This window comes from Balaenoptera acutorostrata, chromosome 16 (genome assembly GCF_949987535.1).
Source record: "Balaenoptera acutorostrata chromosome 16, mBalAcu1.1, whole genome shotgun sequence".
NCBI lineage: Eukaryota > Metazoa > Chordata > Mammalia > Artiodactyla > Balaenopteridae > Balaenoptera > Balaenoptera acutorostrata.
In genome coordinates, this window is record NC_080079.1 from 634,586 (window position 1) to 658,097 (window position 23,512).

Consider the following 23,512-nt stretch of genomic DNA (forward strand, 5'->3'; position numbering starts at 1 on the left):
ACTCACAGAGACTGAGGGGCAGGACAGGGTCCAGAAAGAGACCCGCAAACTCGGGGCCTCCAGCTTGGATGAGGTGCAGAGGCTTCCGGTGGGTGACAGAGCATCTTGTCCCCAAATGGTACCGGACAAGGAAACAACCACACGCGAGAAAGTGAGCGTCGGCCTGCACTTCATACCGTGGACGGAAATTAACTCAAAATGCATCATAAACCAAAACGTGAGAGTTAAAATGATAAAACTTCTGGGAAAAACGTTAAGAGAAAAAAAATAAGAGGAAACTTTTTTTTTTTAATTTTATTTATTTATTTATTTATTTATTTATTTATTTATGGCTGTGTTGGGTCTTCGTTTCTGTGCGAGGGCTTTCTCTAGTTGCGGCAAGCGGGGACCACTCTTCATCGCGGTGCGCGGGCCTCTCACTATCGTGGCCTCTCCCGTTGCGGAGCACAGGCTCCAGATGCGCAGGCTCAGCAATTGTGGCTCATGGGCTTAGTCGCTCCGCGGCATGTGGGATCTTCCCAGACCAGGGCTCGAACCCGTGTCCCCTGCATTGGCAGGCAGATTCTCAACCACTGCGCCACCAGGGAAGCCCAAGAGGAAACTTTGTGAGCTGTTATCTCACAAGCACACACCTAGTAGATGGCTAGACTGGAGGCTGACCGTCCCAGATGGCCAGGAGTGGGATGGGAAATGGTAACCCCTTGGGAAAACAGTTGAGCGGTTTGTAAAAGTTAAGTGTGCCCCAGCCACCCACCCAGCAAATCCCAGGCCCCTGCCGCCCCGCCGCCTCCAGCAGGATGCCCCATCCAAACCCGGCAGGGATTCAATGAAAGAAATCGCTGGCCAAATTTCATAACAGAGCGTTTGTCTGAAGTTGGTGTAGTTATTTAAAAGTTCTGTGTCCAGTGAAATTAACTATCACAGGTGAAAAACAATTTTTTTCTAGCTTTCTCATTTAAATCTTTGCATCTTTTGGAAACATTTTAAGTTTTTCTTATATATATTTGTATTATCTAATTTTTATTTGTTGAATTTCTACCTAGTACACGAATTGTATTTTTAAATGGTCTTTGAAGTTAATGAATGTGCATGATCGCGTTCGTTAAAACTCTCCATCTTACACAACAACTCCTGTGCCCCGCAGGATCCTGGGAAGCTAATTGAAATCGAATGCCTGGAGTATGAATTGGAAGCGGTAAGACTTGCAGATAAAATTAAAGTCTACACCCGAGAGGCTGTGGCGGTAAGTCCTCGACCGGGAGCCGCAGCAGAGGCTGGACTGTTGCGCAGGTTCCCTGGACCCTGTGACTTGACTGGTGCTGGGTTTGGCGGGGAGACCTGACAGGCGCGGGCCAGCCCCCGTGCCCTGGTTTCCCACCCGCGACTGTGGCCTCGCTGGCAGGAGCTCCAGGGGCCTGGGTGGCCCTCAGCTGCCGAGGCCGGCTGCCGTCCTCCTCCGCGGCACGGAGCTGGGTCCCCCACGGCTCCCAGGGCCACCTTGGCCTGGCGGACGTCTGGGGTCATGCAGCCCATTCTCTGGGCGGGGGGCTGGGGTGAGACCGTCCTCTGGCCAAGCCCTCCTGCGGCCTGTGTGGAGTGGCCCAGCCCAGCACACTGATAACGCTTGCCATTGGTGAACGCTGAGTCCCCATGAGAGTCCTTTGCCATCCTGACTCAGGTCCAGGAAGGCAGACGTTGCCCCGGCTCTAGTGCGGGGCTGCCGGCCTCACTGGGCTTGGGAAACAGAGGGGCTCCAGTGAAGTGGTGAGGTCATCACAGGGGCTGGGGGAGGGGGGACCCCGGGAGGGGGGAGGGCAGGTCCAGAGGACCCCCATGAGCGTTCCTCCCTCCCTCGCTGCCCCCTTTGGAAACCCCTGACTTGTCTAGAATATTCCACTGGTACTTAGTGAGGAGGCAGCTGTCTCTCTGAGGAGTTGGCGTGCGGCAGCCTGGTGAACACGGTGGCAAAGTGACAGACCACGTGAGCTCAGCGTCCTGTGTAATGCAGTCAGAGCTGGTCCAGCAGCCACTGCCAGAAGAGGAGTCCAGCGGTCATTTACGCTCTTTCATAAGAATCCTGCAGCTGAAAAAAGGGAACCAAAATACACTGAAGCAGAATGATGGCGGCTGGCATTTCTTTGGGGCCCAGGTGTCCGCCCCCTGGCTCAGCTCCTGGGACCCTCTCTGGAGCCCTGGAGCCGGGCTGTCCTGCCCCACGTCCCCGCCTGGCCCGGGGGGAGCGGGAGGGGCAGCGTCGGCGCTGTGAGCTCTGCCAGGGGACGAGCCGCTGGGCCGGGGCTCCGTGAGTTCGAGGCCACCTGGGGCATGTGCGTGTTCCCTTTGGCCTTGCCCAGGTGGCTGCCCCTGCCGGCATTGACCTTCTCGAGGGAGGTCGTGGGCTACCTGTGGACCGCGTGCTGCTGCTGGCAGGTGGTGGCGCTGGGGCTGCAGGGCTGTGTCCCTCTGCCTTTGTCGGCCTCGGACCTCGGGCCAGGGGCCCTTCAGGGGCACCGGTTCATGAGACTTTGATGGATGAATCTTGGCAGCCAGGAGGCACCGGGTCTGAACCCCAAGCCTGCGCTGGTCCCTGTGGCCTGGGAGCAGCACGAGGGGAGGCCCCCAGGTGCCAGAAGCCAGGGCCTGTGGACATGGCTGAGCTTGGGAGCCCGGGCAGCCCTGGTGGGCGCTGAGGGAGGCGTGGAGCTGGTGAGGCCCCTTGCACAGGCTGAGGCCGGCCAGCGCCTGTCTGCTGGGCAGGCCGTGTGGGGCACAGACTGTAGGAGCTGTTCACTGGGTAGTGGACGTAACTGGGCGTGGGCCCCATAAATATACAGGGCCAGGAGATCAGCAGCCTCGCCCAGATGGGCTCACAGAGGAGAGACACACCCAGAGGGCGCAGAGCCCGTTCTAAGCCGGGCCCTTCTAGAAAAAATCACGCAGGCCATTTCCACTGACAGACTCAGACTGTGGGCCCGGGCCCCACCTGCGGCCTCCTGGGCTCAGGGTCGGCCAGGGCTGCCCTGGCTCGCCCTGTGGTGCGCGTTGGCCCCCAGCCTCACACATGGGCCACTGTCCTTTGTGCAGACCCAGCTGAATATAGTACGGAGACTGGACACGGTGCTCCAGCGAGCTGTGCGCCTGGGCGACCCGCGGGTCATCCATGTGGTGTGTGCCACGCAGTGGGACACATGCCTCCCGCTGCTGCAGCACGACCTGCGGCGCCCTCTGCGGAAGTCGCTGACCGCCATCGCGGAGGTCCTGGAGAAGGTGGACAGGTGGCGGCCCTGGGCTGTTCCCCCGGGAGGGGGACAAGCGGGCGGGAGACCCTTGGGGTAAGGACGACGTCCAACTCATTTTCCCAAAAAGTGGGCAGGAAGGGCAGGAGGACTCCACGGCTCCCCGCAGAAGTGCCGGCTCGAGAGGCCGGCAGCCCGTGGGGGAGGTGCGTCTGGAGTGCGGGGGGCAGGGCCTTGCGGGGGGAGGCTGGGGGGCACCCAGGCGGCGCCCATCTGAGGTCGAGAGGGTCCTCGGCTGCGTGGCAGGGGGATGGCAGGGCACAGGGCCTGTGGGCACAGGCGCAGGAGGGAAGGTGGGGTGGGCGGTGAGTCAGTGAGGCCCCCAGGCTGGGGGTCGCAGCCCATGGGGATGCTGCAGATGTTCCCCGGCAGACAAGGGGGCTGGGAGACGGGGACTTGGTGTGTGGGCAGAGAAGAGGTGTGAAGGGTCACCCAGGAGGGGGTGCAGCCGCAGGGAGGGGCAGTGGGGAGAGCTGCCCTGCCCCGTCTGCTCCTGTGATTAATTAAGGTTGGGTTTCGTCACCTACTTGAGCCCTCGGAGCAGGGGTCTCGGCAGGGGAGCCAGGGGCCTGGTTGTCAGCCTGAGGGTGGGCAAGGGGGGTCCCCAGGCTCTCCAGTATGGTTCATTTCCTGCCGGCACCTGGGGGTCTTGGCTGTGAAGGGTTGCATCTCTCTTCAAATCTGGGATTTTTACCCATTTTAAAAGTAGTTTCTCCTTCTGGAATCCCATGGGGATGTATGACGGGCTCCTAGCCCAGCTCCCGACCCTCCCCCCCCCCCCCCCCAGCGAACCTTCCACACTCATGGCCCCACCCCCCATGTGTGACACGCTGAATTCTGACAGATTTCCTCCAGGTCATTAGTACTCTTTTATTTTACAAATTCTCTAATTTTCCTTCCTTTCTTTAGCCTATATTTTAAATTTTTAATGACTATTCCTTCCAAAATATCCTTTTAGTTTATTTTCATATTTGCCTGATTTTTAAAAATAATGTCTTCTAGTTGCCCTCTTTTTCTCTGACAGTTTTTTCTGATTAACTTTATTGAGATACAATTGCACACAATAGAGTGCACACATTGTTAATGTCCCTTTGCTGTGTTGTTTTTTTAATCATGGGTGGGTGTTGAGTGCTATCTAATGTTTCTTCTGCATCTATTAAAAGGTCTGTGACTTTTCTCTTTTGTTCTTTAGTGTGGTGAATTATGCTGATTGAATTTTGAGTGGTGAACCAACCTTGCATTCTCTGCATGGTCCTGACATATGTCAGTGTGTTGTTAAAGATTTTTACGTGTAGGTTCATGAGGACGTTGGCCTGTGATTTTCTTCTTTTGTAATGTCTTTGTCAGGTTTTGACATCAAGGTCATGCTGAATTTATTAAATGAATTGGGAAGGTGGGAAGGACTCTTTCTCCTTTGCTTTCTGAAGGAGTTTGTGCAATATTGGTGTTTTCTTCCTTAAATGTTTGATAGAATCCAGTGAAACCACCTGGGCCCGTCTGAAGCGTTTCTTTTTCCATCCTTTCAATTCTCATCCTCTGTGGATCTTTCAATTTAAAGTGTAGAGCACAGCTTTTAAAAGCATGTAGTCTGCTGTTGGTCTCACTTCTTTCTGTCTAGTATGATAATCTCTGCCTTTTAACTGGAGTGTTGTCCCGCCTCCAGGGACCCCAGACTCATGCTGCCCACACCCAGTGCTGTGTTTGGTCCAGCTTTACAGTGGCTACTCATGGCAGAGACTTGATCACAGTTGGAAACAAAAGGAACTCTGAAAATTACTCATTTCTAAGTCCTTTTCATCTGGTCCCATTCATCCTGTTTTGGCAGGGACGGAGTCTCTCATTCGAATCTGCTGTGCTTACTCACCATTGTCTCCGTGGCTTCCTTGAGCCAATGGTTTACCAGGTTGTTCCTGATACTGGCTGTTCTGTTGTGTAGACCTCTCCGCCTGGCAAGTTGTTCCTGGCGAGGGCTGTGCTGCTGTGTAGACCTCTCCGCCTGACAGGTTGTTCCTGGCCAGGGCTGTTCTGCTGTGTAGACCTTTCTGCCTGGCAGGTTGTTCCTGATGCTGGCTATTCTGCTGTGTAGACCTCTCCGCCTGGCAGGTTGTTCCTGGCCAGGGCTGTGCTGCTGTGTAGACCTTTCTGCCTGGCAGGTTGTTCCCGGCCAGGGCTGTGCCACTGTGTAGACCTCTCTGCCTGGCAGGTTGTTCCTGATGCTGGCTGTTCCGCTGTGTAGACCTCTCTGCCTGGCAGGTTGTTCCTGACCAGGGCTCTTCCACTGTGTAGACCTCTCTGTCTGGCAGGTTGTTGTTCCTGATGCTGGCTTTTCTGCTGTGTAGACCTCTCTGCCTGGCAGGTTGTTCCTGACCAGGGCTGTGCCTCTGTGTAGACCTCTCTGTGTGGCGTCGGCTTGCCTCAGCTCGCTCCTCGGGTGGTCCAGCCCTGGATGAGTCTCGCATTATGGATTCAAGGTCAGGCTGCCCAGAGCACACAGTTCGGTGCTGGTCCAGCTCCCATTTTGTGGGCCTCCTCTTCCCCTGCCTCAAGAAAGAAGGAAGTGACCCTTTACTGGCTGCTGTCCAGACTTCCAGGCAGAGTCTGTGGAACCTGGTTCCCTGACGGGAGCGCAGACCTCACGCTTGGCATCAACCAGGTGCCCTCTCCCGCCCGCCACTCCTGCCCCCCCGAGCAGCGGAGCGCCAGCCTCCAGGTGCTGTGGGCACTGCATCCTCTTCCCTGAGGTCACAGGCCTAGCGTGTGACGCTCATGCCTTGTCGTGGCTGAGGGTTGGCTCGTGGGTCCCCTAGAACTTTAATTCAACCAAATTTGTTGGCTTCTCTGATGCTCGCGTCCAGGGTGGAGGCGTGGCGCGGGGCTCTGCGTGCTGGGGATGAAAGGCTTTGAGGAGACTGTATTACCATCTTAGACACGGCCGTCTGCAGCCCCGCCCAGCCCAGGAGCCTCCAGCAGGGGCAAACGCCAGGCAGGGCCCTCGGGTCCACGGGAGGCGTTCTGAGCAGGGGTGTGTGTGCTTCGGCCGACGAGACAGAGAGAACTCAGAGCAGGGCCGAGAGGGCCCATCCCCTGAGGCGAAGCCTGGGCTTCGGTTGTACTAAATTCACTTGCTTGGCCACGCCAAGAGCCTCCCGGGGTGCTGGACGAGATGCAGTGTCGGGTGCCCCGTGTTTGCTGAGCCCGCCACCTGGCTTTCGTGTCACAGCCGGTCTCTGTAGCGTGGAGCCCGGCTGGGCCCAGCCGCTGCTCCTCGGCCCTGGCGCACCAGCGGGCTCTGGGGTCTCCTGTGGTCTGCAGGGACCTCCTCTTGGTCCTCCGTGGGTCCCTGGGGGAAGGCAGGGCAGAAGGCAGGGCTGGAAAGCCAGGCGCCAGGGGGCGTCCCGCGACAGCCCGGCCGGGCACGTGTAATGCTGTCTGTCCCCCCAGCCTCATGGTCCTGTTCCGTTGCCAAGTGCACATGGAGATGGCGTACATTGAGGAGGATGAGGGCCGGCTGGAGGCCGCCATGGCGCACCTGAAGAAGGCCATGCTCCTGGACACCCTGGGCCTCCACCAGGACAAGCTCAAGATGGCCTTCAACCGCCTGCAGCTCTGCGCCATGCTGTACCAGGTCCCCGAGCGCGCCGAGGACAAGGCCACCTTGGCCATTGAGCAGGTGCGCCCCCCACCCCCGGACCTGGGCCCTGCGGCCTCTGCGCCTGGGGAGGGCAGGCGTCCTGGGCGGGGCCCCGTCAGGCCAGGAGCGCTTGGGAGAGATGGGCATTGGTGCTGCTCCGGACGACGCGAGCGCTCATCACGCCGTCTCCCCTTCGCAGGCGAAAAAGGCGATGCCCGAGGACGGTGTGCGCAAGAAGCGGGCGCTGCTGGTGAACGCGGGCCTGGCCCTGGCCCCTGACACCTTCCAGATCGTGCTCGACAGCGAGAACGAGGCCAGAGGTGTGCAGGCTCTCAGCAGCGCACACACGCCTGATCCCCCCCGCCCTCGACCTCCGCCGCACGGGCCTCAGGTGCTGGTGTGCAGCCTCGGGTCCCCACTCTGCGCGACAGAGCACGTCCCGTGGCGCGGGGGGAGGCTCACACAGCAGCGTTCGCCATCAAAAAGCCTGGAGGCCCGAAGCCTGAGACCGAGCGGCTGGAGGGAAGGGCTGCCTGGGCCTGTCTCCCGGGCCTGCACGGCTGGCTTGCCTCTGCACCCATTTCTCTCTGTGTCCAATTTCCCCCTTTAAGGACACCCGTCATAATGGATTAGGGCCCACCCTAATGACCTCATTTTAACTTGATTTTTCCTGGTAAGACCCATCTCCAAATAAGGTCACATTCTGGGGTTCTGGGGGGTTAGGGCTTCCTCGTATATTTTAGGGGGCACTCCCCCCATGCCACTGTCCCCCCCGAGGATGGGGGTCCTGGGCTTCTCTGCATTACCGCCAAGTATATCGAACCCTTGCAGATGGCAGATTAGCGCCCGGCTCTGGAGCACCCCGGCGCCCTTCCTCTCGGAGTCCCCCCTGAGGTCGCCCAGGGCGCCCTTCATGTTGGCTCCCCCGGCAGCCTTCAGCTGGGCGGCCCCAGCCGTCCGCAGACAGGAGCCGCGGAGGGAGCCCGCGGTGGCCAGTGTTGTGGATCTGGGATGGGGACTGGGGGACGGCTCTAGGATGTGACCCTTGGCCTCGGTGGGCCACGGACCTTGTGCTGTCTCTGTGGCCGCCGCACGTCACCAGGTCCTGTTGTCACCCTGCCCGGGACGTGGCAGTGCCACCCCGTGCTTCCTTCTCGTCCTGCCGGGTGTGAGGGGCACGGGCCCAGTGGGCAGTCGCCCCGGACACGCTCGGGCTCTCTTGGTGCGTTTCACTCGGCGAGGGGCCGGGCAGGAGCAACCGGCCAGGCGGGGGCCTTCCGCGGGGTCTCCGCCAGTCGGCTGCTGAAGGCCGCCACTGTGCTGGGCACGGGTGGGGGCTCTCGGGGCCGGCCCGGCGGGTGCAGAGGGGGGTCGTTCTGCGCACCAGCTGCCCCTGGTGCCCGGCGCCCCTCCCCCACAGAGGCACGGCTAGCGGGACCTAATCTTCATGAAAAGGTCAAGAGACGCCCGGGAGGCGCCACCACACCCGTCCAGAGTCCTGGGCGCTGGGGTTGCGGGAACGTGCCCTGACCCGAGACCCGCCGCGTCACTGCCCCGTCCCGCTGTCCACCCTCAGTTTCCACCGGGAAAAAGCGGGGCCGCTTCACCCACCTGTACGCGAAGGCGCAGCACCACTCCCTCAGCGTGGACGAGGCCGCGGGGCACGTGCGGCGCCTGCGGGGCCGGAACGACAAGGAGAGGTGAGCGGGCAGTGGCCGGGGGGCGTGCGGGGGCTTCTGGGTCGTCGCGGCGGGGGCACCGGACCGCTGCCCCCCCTCGCCTGGCCCCGGGCAGCACCCCCGCGGGTCTTCCCGCCGCCCCGCGTCCGGGCTGGGGCGTCCGTTGGGCTCGCGGCAGGAGCGCTGTGCCAGTTCTCCTGAGCACAGAGCTCATGGTGCACCTGTGCAGGGTACAGATCTGGGCCGAGCTGGCCACGGTGGCCCGGAAGCAGGGCGTGTGGGACGTGTGCCGGACGGCCAGCCGCTTCTGCCTCGCGTATGACGTCGGCAAGGTGCAGTGGCAGGCGAGGCTCAAGCGAGGTAGGCCCCGGGCCACCGCTGGGCGCCCGCACTGGCGGGGTCTCCCCAGGCGACCTGGGGTCGCTGCGGGGCCCGCGGGGGCTCAGCGAGGGGACCCAGGGCTGCAGGCGGGAGGCCTGCGGGCGGAGGGTGGGCCTGGGCCGGCTTCCCCCGTCAGCGCTGGGTCCGCATGAGTCCGCCTGCAGGTCCCTGGAAGAGGTTGGTCTTGCGGACGGTGAGGATGGGGGGACCTGCGGGCAGTCCCAGGAGGCCCGGAGCGTGGGTGTTGGGGGCGGGGCCGGGGCCTCTCGAGGGGCAGAACCGCGCAAACAGAACCAAGAGCCCAGCTGTCAGGGAATCGGCGGGAGATTGGCCGCGGCCGAGCTGGCTTTGGGGACACCTCGCCACCCCGTGGGGCCCCTGCGCTTGGGAGGTTTCTGCCAGCCCCTCCTGGGCACAGTGCCACCTCGCAGAGACCCCGCCACCGCACTGGGGCTGCGCCGCATTCCCTGAAAGGCTGTTCGGGTTCCGAGCCTCCTGCCGCTCTGCTCTTTCCAGGGAAGAAGAAGAAGGGCGAGGACGGCGCGGGGCAGGACTCCTCGGGCCAGTCGGACGCCACCCTGCAGAGGCAGGCGTCCCCCAGCCTGCTGCGCAAGTTCGCGGAGGTGGGGTTCATCAACGCCGAGGTGCGTCCCTGCCCACAGCCCCTTGGCCCCCGTGTCACCTCTGCACGGACGTGACCTTTGTACTCCAGCCCTGCTCCCGAAGGAGCCTGTCCTTTAGGGAAGTTTTCCCGGGTTCCTGAGAGACTTTCTGGGAGAAGAATATAAATCAGAACGTATCGTGAGGGGTGTAGGTGTTAATTTTCCTTAGAAGTCATGTTTGAATTGTGAATCCACGGTGACATAGGTACTGCAGGCTGATGGTTGCTGGATTTGGGAGTGCCCTCTGCATGCGAATAGCTTCAAAAGCACTTTGGCCCCGTTGTAAGGGAGGGGTGTGTGTTCTGACCCCATCCCCTCAGGGGCCGCTGAAGGCTGCTGGGGACCATCCCCCTCAGCCTGACCTGGGGTCGCTACCGCCCCTGCAGTGAGCATGCAGAGACCCCAGCCTCGGCCAGGTGGCTGGGCTGGGTCCGAGCTGGCACTGGGATCCCTGCACCTGCACGTGGTGGTGATTTTGGTGATACTTTGTAACTTTGGGATTCTCGAGGCCATTTGAGGTTGTTTATTTGGGGGGTCGATGGGGTAACCCGGCCAGAACTCCCCAGCTCGTTCAGTGAGGGTTTGCTGAGCGCCTCCTGAGGGCCAGGCCATGCTGAGAGCTGGGGGCAGGTGACCGCGGAGCCAGGGATGGAGCCGGCATCACCCCCGGGAGGCAGGCAAGGCCACCTGCCCCCCATCCTTGGTCCTGTCAGCCTGCAGGGCTTCAGTGCACAGCCGTGGAGGGACGGGGACCGGGATGCCGTGGGTGCCTGAGGTGTGACGAGGGGACGTTTGTGTCCCTGGGGGTTCAGGCTGTGCTCTCGAAAGGAGCCCATCTCTCTCTGAGATGCCGCGTGTACGGGTGAAGCAACGGCGTGGGGCGGGGGAAGTGTCGCTGCAGGCGGGGAGGACCCAGGGGCCGGGAAGGCCCTGGGGGCATCGCGCTGGGTCTGTGCTCCCGGGACCTCTCCTCCACTCCACTCACTTCCTCTGCAGGCCACCGTCCACCTGCTGCGATCGGAGGGCGTGCAGCTAAATGACCGTCCCGCGCCCCCCGACGACCTGAGTCAGCACCCGGTGGGCTACGTGCCCGAGTCCCCAGAGGACGACGCCGAGTGGATCACGTACCGGTAGGGGAGCCGCGGGGACGCGTCCTGTGCGCCTGGCACCGCTCATGTGTGGCCCGGGGGCACAGGCCGGGACGGGGGCCGCGCCCAGACGTGCGAGGGAAGCGGCCCGCTGTCCCGCGCGGCTCCCTAGCTCACGTCGTTGCTCGCTGTGGTTGGTCTTCCTCGTCATCGGTGGAAACGAGACGTGAGGGAGTTGGTGTCCACGGAGGGAAGCGGTAGTCGGGGCTGGCCGTGGGAAACGGTCCCGGGAAGTACGTGAACAGAGAGAGGGTCCACAGGGAACCCCCCAGAGACTTACCCACGTGAGATGCCGAGTGCGGTTCAATCATGAAACCGAGGTGCTGTGGAAACAACCACAGTTTTTAGCCGTTGTTTCATCTAAAATTAAGTATTTGAGAGGTGAACACGGTGGGGAGTGAATGTCCGCGTCGCGGTGTCGCAGGAGCCGTGGCTGTTGGCTGCTTCCCGCTGAATGTGGAGAGGGACCTACTTTCCTGTTTGTTGCACCCGGTGGACAGGCCCTCACACCCGCCTGCCTTGGAGGGAGTCGGGGACGCCGCCGGACTCCCTCTGCCCACGAGAGGCACAGGAAGGAGGGCCCTGACCTTGTGCAGATGGGGTTTGTCTTGGTGTTTTACGTCGCCTGTGAGAGCACAGCCCGGGGCCTTCCCCAGGGACCGCTGCCGCTCCCGTCTGGGGCCGGACTCCTGACGCCTGGAGGAGGGCTCAGGCCACACCTGACTACCGCTTTTGTACAGCCCACCAGCTAACAGTGGTTTTGATGGTTTTTAAGTTTATGAAATTGAATAGCGAAAAACACAACGGAGACTCCATGTAGCTGTCGAAGCCCAGGGTACTAACTGTCTGGCCCTTTAGAGAAAGGGCTTGCCAGGCGCTGGCATCCACATGGCGTCCATGTGGACGGAGGAGGGCAGCCTGGGTGCGCTGGGCCGGGGAGACTGGGCACAGGCAGGTGCAGAGCCGGGCTGGCAGGGGTCCGTCGTCGGCCGGGGAGGGGCGGAGTGAGGGGCGTCCAGCAGGGAGATGGGAGAGCCAGGCGGACGGGGTGGAGGCGGGAGGAGCCGGGCAGGCCGGGTCCTTCAGCGGGAGCGGCGGGCAGCCCCCAGCAGGGCAACTCTCTGACCCCTGGGCTCTCAGGACAGCTTCTCACTGGTGTCTTGGTGCTGGTTTGGGAAGGGTCTTGATCCCAGGGAGAGCCTGACGCACGCCTTCTGTAGGACCTGGATAGAGGGCCTGTCGCAGTACGCCATGAACAGCTGGCTGCGCTCGGCCGACATCGGGCAGAAGCTACAGGAGGCGTGGATCGTGCAGAACGCCGTGGTCTACGTCCTGAATCATAACCAGCACCTCCTCACAGCTGGGCGGCAGAGGGAGCTCGTGGACGCCTTGTACCACCTCCTGGGCACCGTCAAGGCCGTGGGCCACAGCGGGTGGGTGAGGCTGGCGGTCGCTGTGTGCATCCTGGCTTCCCAGGAGGGCCCCATCCTGCCCCTGCCAGAGACCCTGGGATCGGGCCGGGAGCTGTGGGGTGGGACGTGCGGGGCCACCCTCACCTAGCGCCTAGCAGTGACAGGGCCTCTGTGTACTGGCCGTGCGCCCCGAGCAAGATACTCATCCTGTCTAAGCCGCAGGGCAACGTGTGGGGATGGATGAGGTTGTCAGGCGCCCTCGGGCCCGCACACGGATTCCCAGCAACATCACTGCCACGCGGGTTCCCAGCCTGTCACACTCTTGTTTCAAACTGCACGATTCTGAGGGAGGATGGCTGAGGGCTGAGTCTCGTAGGAACGGGTGGAAACCGACCTTGGTCTGACTTGGGGCAGGTTGAAAATCAGTGTCCGCGAGTTTTCATATCCAGGTGGTGTGGACTCTTGAGAGACCGATGTTCTCACTCCCCGAAGTTAGAAATGTGAAAGCGTCAAGTCAGGTCAGACCTTCACCTAATGAGCGTCAAGTCAGGTCAGACCTTTACCTAATGAGCATCAAGTCAGGTCAGACCTTTACCTAATGAGGACGACTTTTTGAAGCCCTCTTTGTGTTTTTTGTTGGTTGGGCTTTTAGTCTAAACACTCAAATTTAAAGTTTGTCGCCAGATCCTGAAGCAGAAAGGCTTGAGTGAGTCAGGACGCAGCTACGTGTGCACATGGGGATTTTTACGCTGCGAACAGGACAGAGCAGCCGTGGAGGACGGGCCTGCCAGTGCCCTCACCTCGCCTCTGGGCGCGAGGCCCTGGCAGGGTCCCCAGGACTGTAGGGGTTGCGGGAGCACCTCTCCTTCTAGGCGGGTGTCTGTGTCTCTGTCGTAGACACAGGTCGGACCGCGTTTGACGGTTTTAAATGTTTTGGTGCTGAGACGTTTCAGGAAGAAGCAGGGAGGTTCTGGTCCAAGCCCACTCCATCCGTCGCCCAGTGGAGGGCCTGCTGGACGGCCCGGCAGCGGGCACGGTGGCCCGGTGGGCCTTTCTGTCCAGGCCCTGCGGGACCCCCTGAGGAGTCCAGCCCACCTGGCACAGGTGTCTCCCAGGTGTGAAGGCCGCCTGGTGGGGGACGAGCCTCCACCGCAGGCAGTCCCGTCACCACGGCTTCCTCCCAGGGACAGCCTGGCCCGGACCTGCTTCTCTTCCAGAGACTTGGTACTGCTGGCAATGCTCTGCAGCACCCTGGCGCGAGGCCTGATCGCTGCCTGGATCCCAGCCCCGCCGCCGGAGAAGTCTAGAAGACAAGCACGCGCACACCCACTTCACACGCCGCTGGACCCCGAGGCCGCCTCTGAAGTCAGGACCGCAGTGGAGGTGCCGCGCCCGTGCGGGGGATCGGAGCCGGGGGGTGGCAGACCCCGGTCAGTGCAGGCGTCAGTGGGAGAGCAGTTGAGGAAGGGAAGCTGCAGCCATTCTCAACTGCCCGGAAATGGGGCGCGGGGTGGGGGACACGCTTTCTCTAAAAGCAAGGAAACAAGACGAGGACACCTGGGTGTCAGTGGTGGGGACATCCCTGCAAGGCCCAGAGCTCAGAAAAATGTGGACATAAGGCCAGAAAAATAGGACCAGTGCCTGTTCAGGACAGGAAAGCCACAACACCAAATAAAAGATGCACAGACCAGGGATACGGACGGCTCCACGGTGACCGAGTGGGGTTGTTTGTCCCCTGATTGCATCTCCCGGTGACGTGGACTGTGTGGTGGTCATCCCAGTCAAGGAGGAGGGATGTTGATGGGTGTTGACAAGCATCTGATGACCCATCACCCACTCCTAGTAAACGTGAGAGAAAGTGAGTTCTGTAGTGAGGCTGAGGGACGTGCAGAGCCTGGGGCTGCCCCCGGTGTGGCCGAGAGCAGTGCCTCCTTCCTCCTGAGGCTGTGCCTCAGCCCCAGGACTAAGCGCGTGTTTGGGCCACCTCCCCTTCTGGACCAAGAGCCAGGTCTGCTTGTTTCTGCAGCTTTGGGTCTTGGCTCGGGTTCCCTGTTTGGATTCAGGTGTCACGAACAAGGACACCGCCATTTCAGGTCTGCGAGTTCGCCCTGAGCCTGACCAGCGGGACGCTGCCTGAGGAGGCGGTGCCCGTCAGCGCCCGGCAGCAGCTCGTTGCCACGTGGGTGAAGGCCAAGCAGCTGCTGCAGCAGCAGATCGGGCCGCGCCTGGGCACGGACGAGCAGGTGCCGGCCGGGGGCGCCCCCGCTGCCGCCTTCCCCACCCGAGGGCGAGCAGCCTGGGGGACAGGGCTGCGGGGCTGCGGAAGCAGTGCTTCCCTTCGGGAGGGTCCGTCCTTGCCGAGCCCAACCCCGGAGAGATGGGGCACGAGGCCTCCTCTGCCCGCCTGGCCGCTGGAACATGCCCTTGTTCCTCCAGCCGACTGGCCATGGTTCTAACTGTCCACCAGGAGCCACTGGGCCTCTGGGGGTGCTGTCCACCCTCGGTGACACCTCGCTGTGGCTTTATCTGGAGGTGCGTCTAGGCCAGAGGGGGGCACCTCCCTGGCAGGGCCCCACGGGCCACCTGAGCTGTGAACGCGAGGCCGTCGGGGTGAGGGGCCAGGGGAGCCACCAGGGGCCCAGAGGGGAGGGGGCCGGGCCAGCCCCACGGCTTCTGCTCCTGCAGACGTGGGCCGTGGATGGAGACCAGTGGGAGGTTCCCCGGGGCCCCAGCTGGGGCCAGGACACGTGGCTCAGGTGGGAGGTGCGGCTGGCAAGGCGGGGACCGTCAGGGAGGGGCATCTGAGCCTGCCAGGAGTGAGCACGGGGTGGAGCAGGACCAGGGGAGGGGCCTTCAGGCAGAGGGCCGCCCGCTGTGCCTGGCCACCTGCCCTCCCCCTCGGGCCGGGTCAGCCAGCTGCCGGGCCGCCCTAGGGGCTGCAGCGCCTACTCCTCTTCATTACGTGAGGAGGTAACGTGGAGACAAACAGTTACACAAATAGCTCCGACCGTTGCCACAGAGCTGATGTTTCACAGGGTCGCTTCCCGTGTAGTCCAGATCCTCCAGCCCCCGGGCTGACGGGCCCTCTGCACTCCCTTCCCACCAGAGCACCAACGAGGACGTCAACTCGGTGACCAGAGTCCTCGTTGCTCTGGAGATGTACTCCTGCAACGGGCTGGGCCTCATGGACTTCACTGTGCCCCCCTTGGCTCAGGTAGCTGTCGCTCCCTCACCCCACAGGTGTCCCGGTCCCCCCCATTGTCACCTCCCCCCAGAAGTTGCCTTCCTCCCCCTTGGCCCACGTAGGTGTCACTAGGCGCCTGGTAGGCATTCCAGGGGCTGTGCCCCGACAAGGCTCCCCAACTCGAGGTGCTTATTCGAATCCCGCTGTCGAGACAAGGAGCCCCAGGTGGCCAGAGGCCCTGCCGCGTCCTCAGCACAGCGCTCCCAACAGAGCCGCGCGGTCCCCTCAGGGCCCCTGAGCCTGGCCTCCTGGCTCGTCAGAGGGCAGGGCTGCCCGTGTGGCAGGAACGCGGTGTGGACACTGGGACATTTGTCCCCGACCCGCCAGCCCCACCCAGGCTTGGCCGCAGTTGGCAGCTGGAACCGCAACCTCGCAGGTGACTCAGCCTAGGCCGGGTGACCACTGGACCCGTCCATGTGATGTCAGCCGTGAGCTGGCAGCAGAGACGCCCCCCACTCACAGACGCCCCTCTCCCCGCCACCGGCAGCTGGTGAAGATGGCCTCGGAGTGCAGCTGGTCGGACCCCCTTGTGGAGGTGCAGACCCTGACGCGGCTGGCCCACTTCACCTACGTGGCCCGGGACCACGAGGCCACCATGGCCTGCTCGCAGAAGGCCATCCAGATAGGCATGAAGCACCTGCAGGCCTGCAGTCCGTGAGTCACCCCAGCGCCCAACCTGCGTCCCTGCGGTGAGCTGCCTCCTCCGAGCCCACCGGGGGGGCCCGCAGCCTCACCCGCTCGGCCCTGTAGCCGCCCCGCCAGCCCCGCGTCGGCCGGGGCGACGCCTCAGCTGCGGCCCCTGGAGAGCTGTGTTCAGCAGGATCCCGAGGCCCCACGAGCCTCGCCAGCTGTGGGCGTGACGGGGGCACAGAGGCGGAAAGGGCCTCAAGGCTCAACCGTCGGCCGCTCCCCACAGGCAGGCAGCTTTGTTGAAAGTAGTTTTGAGCAGGCGACTTAGGAGCCCAAATAAATTTGGAAGTAATTGAAGGGTGATTTCAGTGAAAGGAAAATATCCCCCCTGCCACTGGCTCCTCTCTGCCTGAGCGCTGCTGGCGGCGGCTCTCCAGGGCCCCCGGACGGCCGCAGACGCGCCAGGCCACTTGGTCCTGTGCCCCGGGCCCCACTCAGCTCACCAGTAATCGGGGCTCCTGATCCTTCCCTCTTCCTGAACATGAGGCTCTTTTAAATTTGTTTCTGTTGTAAGTATTTCTGCTGTAAAGACTGTTTCCCTTGAGGCTCTTCTCTTTGCCTTACTTCTGAGTCTATTTCCTGAAAGACGGGATCCCGGCCCCCAGGCCAGGAAGACACCCATCGTGGCCGCACAGCCAAGCTGGCCACTCGAGGCCGGATCCCAGGAGGCCTGGCCTCCTGCCTCTGGGTGATGGGAGTGGGGGACTGAGCCTCCCTCGGTCAGGACCCCGGGGCCAGGTGCGGGAGCGCGGCCGCCATATCCCAGCGGCTGCTCTGGGGCCTGCGTGGGACACCCCCGTGGGTGTTTGGGGGCTGACGAGTGACCACGACCCGAGCTGTGGTCACCCGCCCTGCACGCAGCCAAGGCCACACGCTGCTCAGAGCTCCCGTGGAGGCCCTCCCACCCGCACCTCATCTGTCCCTGCAGCGGCTCCTGGGCAGGGGCTGCGGTGCCCCAACCGGGAGCAAGGAAACCAAGGCAGGCAGAGGCTGAGGCTCAGAAAAGCCAGAAGAAACAATAGGAGGTCCTACACCCAACTATTGGAATTCCAGAAAGAGGGAAGAAAGCGTTCTTAAGAAAGGAGTGAAACGCAGGAGCTTCCCTGAGCAGAGGACACCATCTCATGATTGACCCTCCCACCAAATGACCGGCGAGAAGAATGAAGAGATACTCACATCCAGATACATCATGGGATCATCAGGTCACGGCAGATAAGGAGACTATCCTACAGCATTTAGAAGAAAAGAAAAAGAAGAAGGAAATAGAAACTCAACAGTCTTCTCAGAAACCGTCACTAGAAGCTAAAAGAAAGTGGGACGTTCTAAGTGGAAGTAGTTTTCAACATGTAATTCTAACTCACCCAAACTTTCAAGTATACCGGTAAAGAAAGCTACTTTTAAACAGATGAGAACCTAGAAAATGTATTTGTCACACACCTGTTTTTAGAAAGTTAATTGAGGATACACTCCAGAAAAACAAGGAAGTAACCCAGAAAAGAGAAAGATGTTGGATGCTGGAAATGGAGATGCAATCCAGAAAAGGTGCTGAGAGCCTCCTCAGCAAGGATGTAGGGGAGGGCCCTGGGGGTGCAGGCAGGGCCAAAGGAGGACCCAGTGTTGTGGAGAGTTTACAGGTATTGTGGTAAAGGAGGGAGGGAGAAAAGCCAGTTGGAAATGCCAGGAGATAACAAAGGTAATAGCTTGCCTCTTCAGTGAAAAACACAGACATTATCATGGTGTTTATTGATATTCCAGTGTTAGGATTAGCATTTTGACAAAGAAGACTTATTTGTGGTTACCTAATAAAATATCCGTGTTACCAATTTTGACAGTACAAAAGTAAAGTAAAAGCACAGATAACATACTTTAGCAGCGGGAAGGGGGAAGAGGACAGGTGGCGTGAGACCCTCATCTGAGAAGCGGAATAGTCGGGTGTCACTTGTTGAGGGTCCACAAGATATTCTGAGGTACAAAGATAATAAATAGGGGAATTAAAAGTAATGCTGGGACCAGCTATATTCATAAGTTGGGAAAAGGGACTTCTATAGGTAATGTTTAAAATTCATAAATTGGGAAATCAAGATAGAAGCCAGTTTTTTGAAGGAAAGCATATACCTGCTGGAAGACAGAGCTGAAGACCTAGGAGTCATTCCCTCTTGGGAACAGGACTGGGAGCTGGGTAGGGGAGTTCCTCTTAACCATGCGGTAGGTGCCACTTTGATAAAAATTACAAGGTTAATTTTAAAAGAAAGAAAAAGACTACATTCATAAAGAAAGAGTCGGCGTGTGAGGGCTGCTGCATCGTCTTCCTGTAACGGAGTTAAGGCTGATTTCACTACTCGTTGCGGGCACAGCAGAGCTTGTCAGGGGACGGGGTGGCAGGGTGCCCGCTGCGGTGACGGGTGTGTGCCCCAGCTTCGCCGTTCTTTCCTCAGTGATTCTTAAATTGACTTTTATTTTAAAACAGCAATTCTTATAATAAAATAGGCTAAAAACATAAATGTTTACATATGGTAATAGGGAAAGGGGAGGTCGTACAAGACTATGTAGAAGTTTGGTTTTCACCTTAAGACCTTTGAGAACTCATTTGTAGACTGCTGCTGTCCTCTAGTGGTGATCGGTGTCACTACTCTCAGTGGGGTCACCCCCTACCCGGGTTTGACTGTGGACCTGCCCCATTTTTCCCCCGTACTGAGGGCCGGCTGTGTCCAGGCCTGGAGCTGGGCGCTAGGAGGCTGGACAGGCAGAGGCCAGCGGCCCTTGGCCCTCTAGGGGACGCCGACTGCACGGTGGTCTTGCTGGCCCCTCAGAGCCTTGGACCCTGTCCCCAGTCGGCAGGATCCACGGCCAACTTCAGCCACGTGGCGTGTACTGCAGATGATTCACCTTTTTAAAAAAAAATTATACGTATTTCAAATTTTTATACTAATTTTTTCTATTTTGCAAGTTATGTAAAGAAACTCAGTGTGGAATTGGTCACAGAGTAATTTTTATGATAGCATTTCACAGTAATAGTGAAAATAGTTTTCAGATCTTGGTGAAAAATAGTGCAGTTACTAATCAATTAGTATTCTCACCTCTGAGTGTGTAATTACCAGAATCAGTTTCATATTTATAGTATTAATGTAAAGGAATATATATTAATAAGGAATTTCATGTAGATCCCTAAAACAGACCCACAGAGATTAATTACCTTTCTGCTTTGTTTAGCAGTTTTATTTAACATAATCATCATCACTGCTGGGTTTTTATGTGAACTTAAAAGTCACATTTTCTGCCAGTTCTGGCCATGACACACAATGGATCTCATACTCTTGTGCTATTTAAAAAACTGTAAAACTTGACAAAATACATGAAACAACTGCTTCCAGACACTGGCCAACAGATGGCCCAAGGCCGCGCTTCTTGCAAGAAGAGGCCGTCAGAAGTGAGCCCCACCTGCACCCTCGCGCTCTGCCTGGGGCCGCGGGGCGCTGCCCAAACTGCAGCACCGGGAGCTGGAGCCCAGACAGAAGAAACGCGCGCGGGAGGCAGAGACCAAACCCCGGGGCTGCTGGGGCCTCCGGACTCCGCAGGATGCGAGACGAGTGAGGAGGTTCCTGGGCAGAGAAGGGCAGATCCCGCAGGCTGGCAGGAAGCGGGTGACAGAGGTGCCGGAGGCCCCGTGCTGGCCCAGGAGGGTCAGGGAGCCCTCGCCGAACCGCCGGGGCGTTCAGGAAGACCATGCCCTAGGGGCTAGGCTATAAGGGCCATGCGAGACTCGCCCTAAGACGCCTAATCCAAATCTCAGTAGGATAAGGATGAGCCACAGGTGAATTCACTGCCTGCCAGAAGGAAACCCCGCCTTCCTTTAAAGGAAGGCAACATAATCCACACTTTCAGCAAGACAGCCCTCCACCCCCGCCCCCCGCCCAGTGCCCAGCATAACAGCAACCATCACCAGGTGTGTGGAAAAACAAGAAACTGTGGCCCATACCAGGAGAAAAAGCAGTCAGCCGACTCAGACATGACACAGATGTTGGAGTTAGCAGACGATGGATTTAAAACAGTTATTGTAAATACAAGAAAGGAAAGGAAGGATTTTAATGGGCAAATTACAGGTGGTGAATTCCAACAAAGAAATGGAAACTCTAATTAAAGAACTAAGTGGAAATTCTAGAAATGACAAGTACAATCTCTGACATGGAAATATCACTGGGAGAGCTTGACATTTGAACACTGGAGAAGTGATCAGTAACTCTGAACGCAGGTCAGCACACTATGGAAACTGAAGCACAGGGAGAAAGGCCTGAAAAACAGAGGAGCAGTGCCTTGGGGACCAGTGGGCTAGTGCCCACGGGCCAGCACAAGTGCAGGTATGGTCTCAGAAGGACAGAGGCCAGAGGGCGAGGTGGGAATACATATATTCAAAAATGTAATAGCTGAAATTGTTTCAAATTGAATTAAAAATATCAACCCAGAGATCCAAGATTTTCAATGAACTCCAAGCAGGATATACACGAGGGAAACCACACCTATTTTTATTGTAGTCAAATCGCTGGAGACCAAGGTGACAAGAAAACCCTGGAAGGAAGGTGGAAGGGGAAAAGGATGCATTACACACAGGGAAACAGGGATGAGAGGCGAGTTCTCAACAGGAACAATGTAAACCATCTTAAGTGGTAAAAAAGAAAAAACCCTGTCGATCTAGAATTCTATATACACCAAAAATAGCCTTTGAAAAATGAAGGCAAAATCAAGCCATTTTAGATTAATTAAAACTAAGAGAATCCATTCCCAGAAGACCCACAGAACAAGAAATGCTAAGGGAAGTTCTTCAGCCTGAAGGAAGATGGTACCAGCTGGCAACTCAGTTCAGGAAGTAGTGAAGAACGCCCCAAGTGGTGACTGTGTGGCTGAACGTAAAAGGTTTTTCCCCCTTTGGTTCTTAAATTCTGTAAAAGACATACGCCTGTTTCAAGCAAAAATACATTGTATTGTGGGATTATTAACAAATGTGGAAGTACAATGTATGACAGTGATAACACAAAGGATGGGAATGGGAGAGAGAGGGGTATATCGAGAGTTCTTACACCGTCTGTGAAGTGATATAATATTAATTCACCGTAGACTGTGATTACTTAGGAATGTATGTTGCAGTCTCTGGAGCAAGTACTACAGAAACAATAAAACAAAGAATTATACCTAGACATCCAATGGAGAAGATAAAATTGAATACTAAAAATATTCAATTAATCCAAAAGGGGAGGAAAGAAAGAAAGAACATATGGGACAAAAGGAAAGCGAATAGCAAAATAGAAGATTTAACCCAACCACATCAACAGATCTATTAAATGTAAATGGACCAACACTCCAGTTAAAGTGCAGAGTTTATCCAACTGGACACAAAAAGCAAGACCCAACTCGAAGCCATTTTCAAGAGACACTCTTCAAATACAAAGACACAGGTGAAAAGTAAAAGGAGGGGGAAAGATGGCGTCTGCAGCACCGGTTGCAAGAACGCTGTGGGGCTGTAGTAAAGCTCCCAGGATGTGGGATCAGAGATAGACATTTCACAATGATAAAAGGGTTCAATCAGCAAGAGCACATAAAAATCTTAAATGTGCATACACTTAACAGCAGAGCTTCAAAATTCAAGAAGCAAAAAGTTAGATACAGCCACAATTATAGCTGTAGATTTCAACATTCCTCTCTCAGTGGCTGATAGAACAAAGTAAGCCGTAAGCATGTAGATGGTCACCATCAGCAGATCACCCAGTGGTCATTGACAGACTCTCCCCAAGGACCATGTCCTAAAGATCCAGGTCTCCAGGACAGCAACGCCAGGGCCCAGGCGGGGCCGGGCTCTCCTCCACCTCCCGCTGGGTTGGCATGCCCATCCTGGGGGACGGGGCCAGCCTCCGATTCACCCCCAGAGCATGAGCTTGACCGTGCCCTGCAGATCCTTGCAGGCCGAGGGACAGCCTCTTTCTCCCCTAGACTCCTGACGGGCAGGGTGGCGGAGCAACTGGCTCCTGCAGGCAGGTACCTGGCTTTGGGGCCTCCCGGGCCATGGTGGGGAGGTCTACCCAGAAACCAGTGCTTTTCTCCTAGAGTAAGCCTGGTGCCCCCTGAGCCGAGTTGCGGGGACGTGCGTGCGGTTGTTATGTGCACAAGCCGTGGCTTGGTTGAGAGAAGAGAGCTCACGGCGCCCTTGACGTTGCTGAGTCTAAATTGTACGTTCTGAGCTCTCAGCACAGAGCCTTGGCCCCCTGAACAAGACGTGCTCTGGGGCACGGGGAACGGGGCCCCATTGCTCCCGCAGGGCCCGGCCTCGCTTGGGGTGGGCGCCTTGTTCTGCTACTGCTGCTGCCGCACAACACACCCTACGTATTAGTCATTCAAACACCAGCTTATGATTCTGTCTCATGGTTCTGCGGGTTGACTGGACTCAGCCAGTTAGTTCTGGTTTGGGGACTTTCATGACGTTACTCTGGACTCCCCAGGGCTCTCTCCAGGGGGCGGGGTGGGGGGTCCCCAGGGCTCTCCCCTCTCGGCAGCACCTCCCTCCCCCGGGAGGCTCCTGTGAGCCGAGGCGCTTGTCTGTCTCCAGGGTGGAGGCTGAGCTGGTGGCCGAGGTGCTGAGCGCCGCAGCCTGCATCCAGGGCAGGAGCATTGTGGACGACCTCAAGGGCCGGAAGCAGCTGCGCCTGACGGCCGCCGAGGCCTTCACAGAGAGTGCGAGGTGGGCTGGGGCCCCCGGAGGCCGGGGTCATGGTGCGCGCGGCGCGTCTGGGGTGCGTGTTGTGGGTGGGGATGATGGCGACTGCGGCCCATGGTGCTCGCTGGGGGCTGTCCCCAAGGCCGGCCCCTCCCCCACTGGCCCTGTGACCAGGGTCATCGCCTGCCCCGTGCGGTGACACCCACCTCACCTCTGGGGGTTCCCGGCAGCCCTGAGCGTCTGAGCCGGGACAGGCCCGAGGAACGGGGAGCCGAGGCCATGAGGGGGTCACGGCAGGGCTGCCTGAGCGGAGCCCATCCTGGTCCTGCAGAGCCGTCTTGGGGCCCCACCCCTCCCCTCGGCGCCTACACCTGTCCAGGTCAGACCTTCCCTTCCAGGTTTGGGGGCCTCGCGGGGAGCAGCGCCCTGGTCATGCTGGCCGCCCGACACTTCTGGAACACCTGGCTCCCGCTGCTGTCCTCTGCCGTCAGCAGGAAGAAGTGCAAGAGTGCCACTCGGAGGGTCATCAGCATCATCAACGAGACGGAGGCCAGAAAGCAGGTGCGCTCCGGGCCGCCTCTCACGTCCTCCCTCCAGAAAGGCGGGCGAGGTTCCCGAGGAAAGACGGGCCCCATGGGACCACTCAAGCGATGAACACGACGGCTGCAT

General features: G+C 58.9%; 1 protein-coding gene across 3 annotated transcripts in view; it reads left to right on the forward strand.

The window, feature by feature from the left end:
* The window catches only part of CFAP46 (cilia and flagella associated protein 46), an 87,242-nt gene that overhangs the window by 14,777 nt on the left and 48,953 nt on the right, over nucleotides 1-23,512 (forward strand). Inside the window, exons 10-24 of one of the 3 annotated variants that reach the window (XM_057531153.1) lie at nucleotides 1,145-1,243; nucleotides 3,085-3,332; nucleotides 6,738-6,966; nucleotides 7,127-7,247; nucleotides 8,504-8,627; nucleotides 8,836-8,966; nucleotides 9,504-9,631; nucleotides 10,646-10,779; nucleotides 12,018-12,230; nucleotides 13,427-13,592; nucleotides 14,303-14,452; nucleotides 15,316-15,423; nucleotides 15,941-16,107; nucleotides 22,736-22,867; nucleotides 23,242-23,404. In XM_057531153.1, the coding sequence (XP_057387136.1) occupies nucleotides 1,145-1,243; nucleotides 3,085-3,332; nucleotides 6,738-6,966; nucleotides 7,127-7,247; nucleotides 8,504-8,627; nucleotides 8,836-8,966; nucleotides 9,504-9,631; nucleotides 10,646-10,779; nucleotides 12,018-12,230; nucleotides 13,427-13,592; nucleotides 14,303-14,452; nucleotides 15,316-15,423; nucleotides 15,941-16,107; nucleotides 22,736-22,867; nucleotides 23,242-23,404 (2,313 nt within the window). The remainder of the gene's footprint in view (nucleotides 1-1,144; nucleotides 1,244-3,084; nucleotides 3,333-6,737; nucleotides 6,967-7,126; nucleotides 7,248-8,503; nucleotides 8,628-8,835; nucleotides 8,967-9,503; nucleotides 9,632-10,645; nucleotides 10,780-12,017; nucleotides 12,231-13,426; nucleotides 13,593-14,302; nucleotides 14,453-15,315; nucleotides 15,424-15,940; nucleotides 16,108-22,735; nucleotides 22,868-23,241; nucleotides 23,405-23,512) is intronic. The other 2 variants (XM_057531155.1, XM_057531156.1) reach the window with 2 other exon arrangements.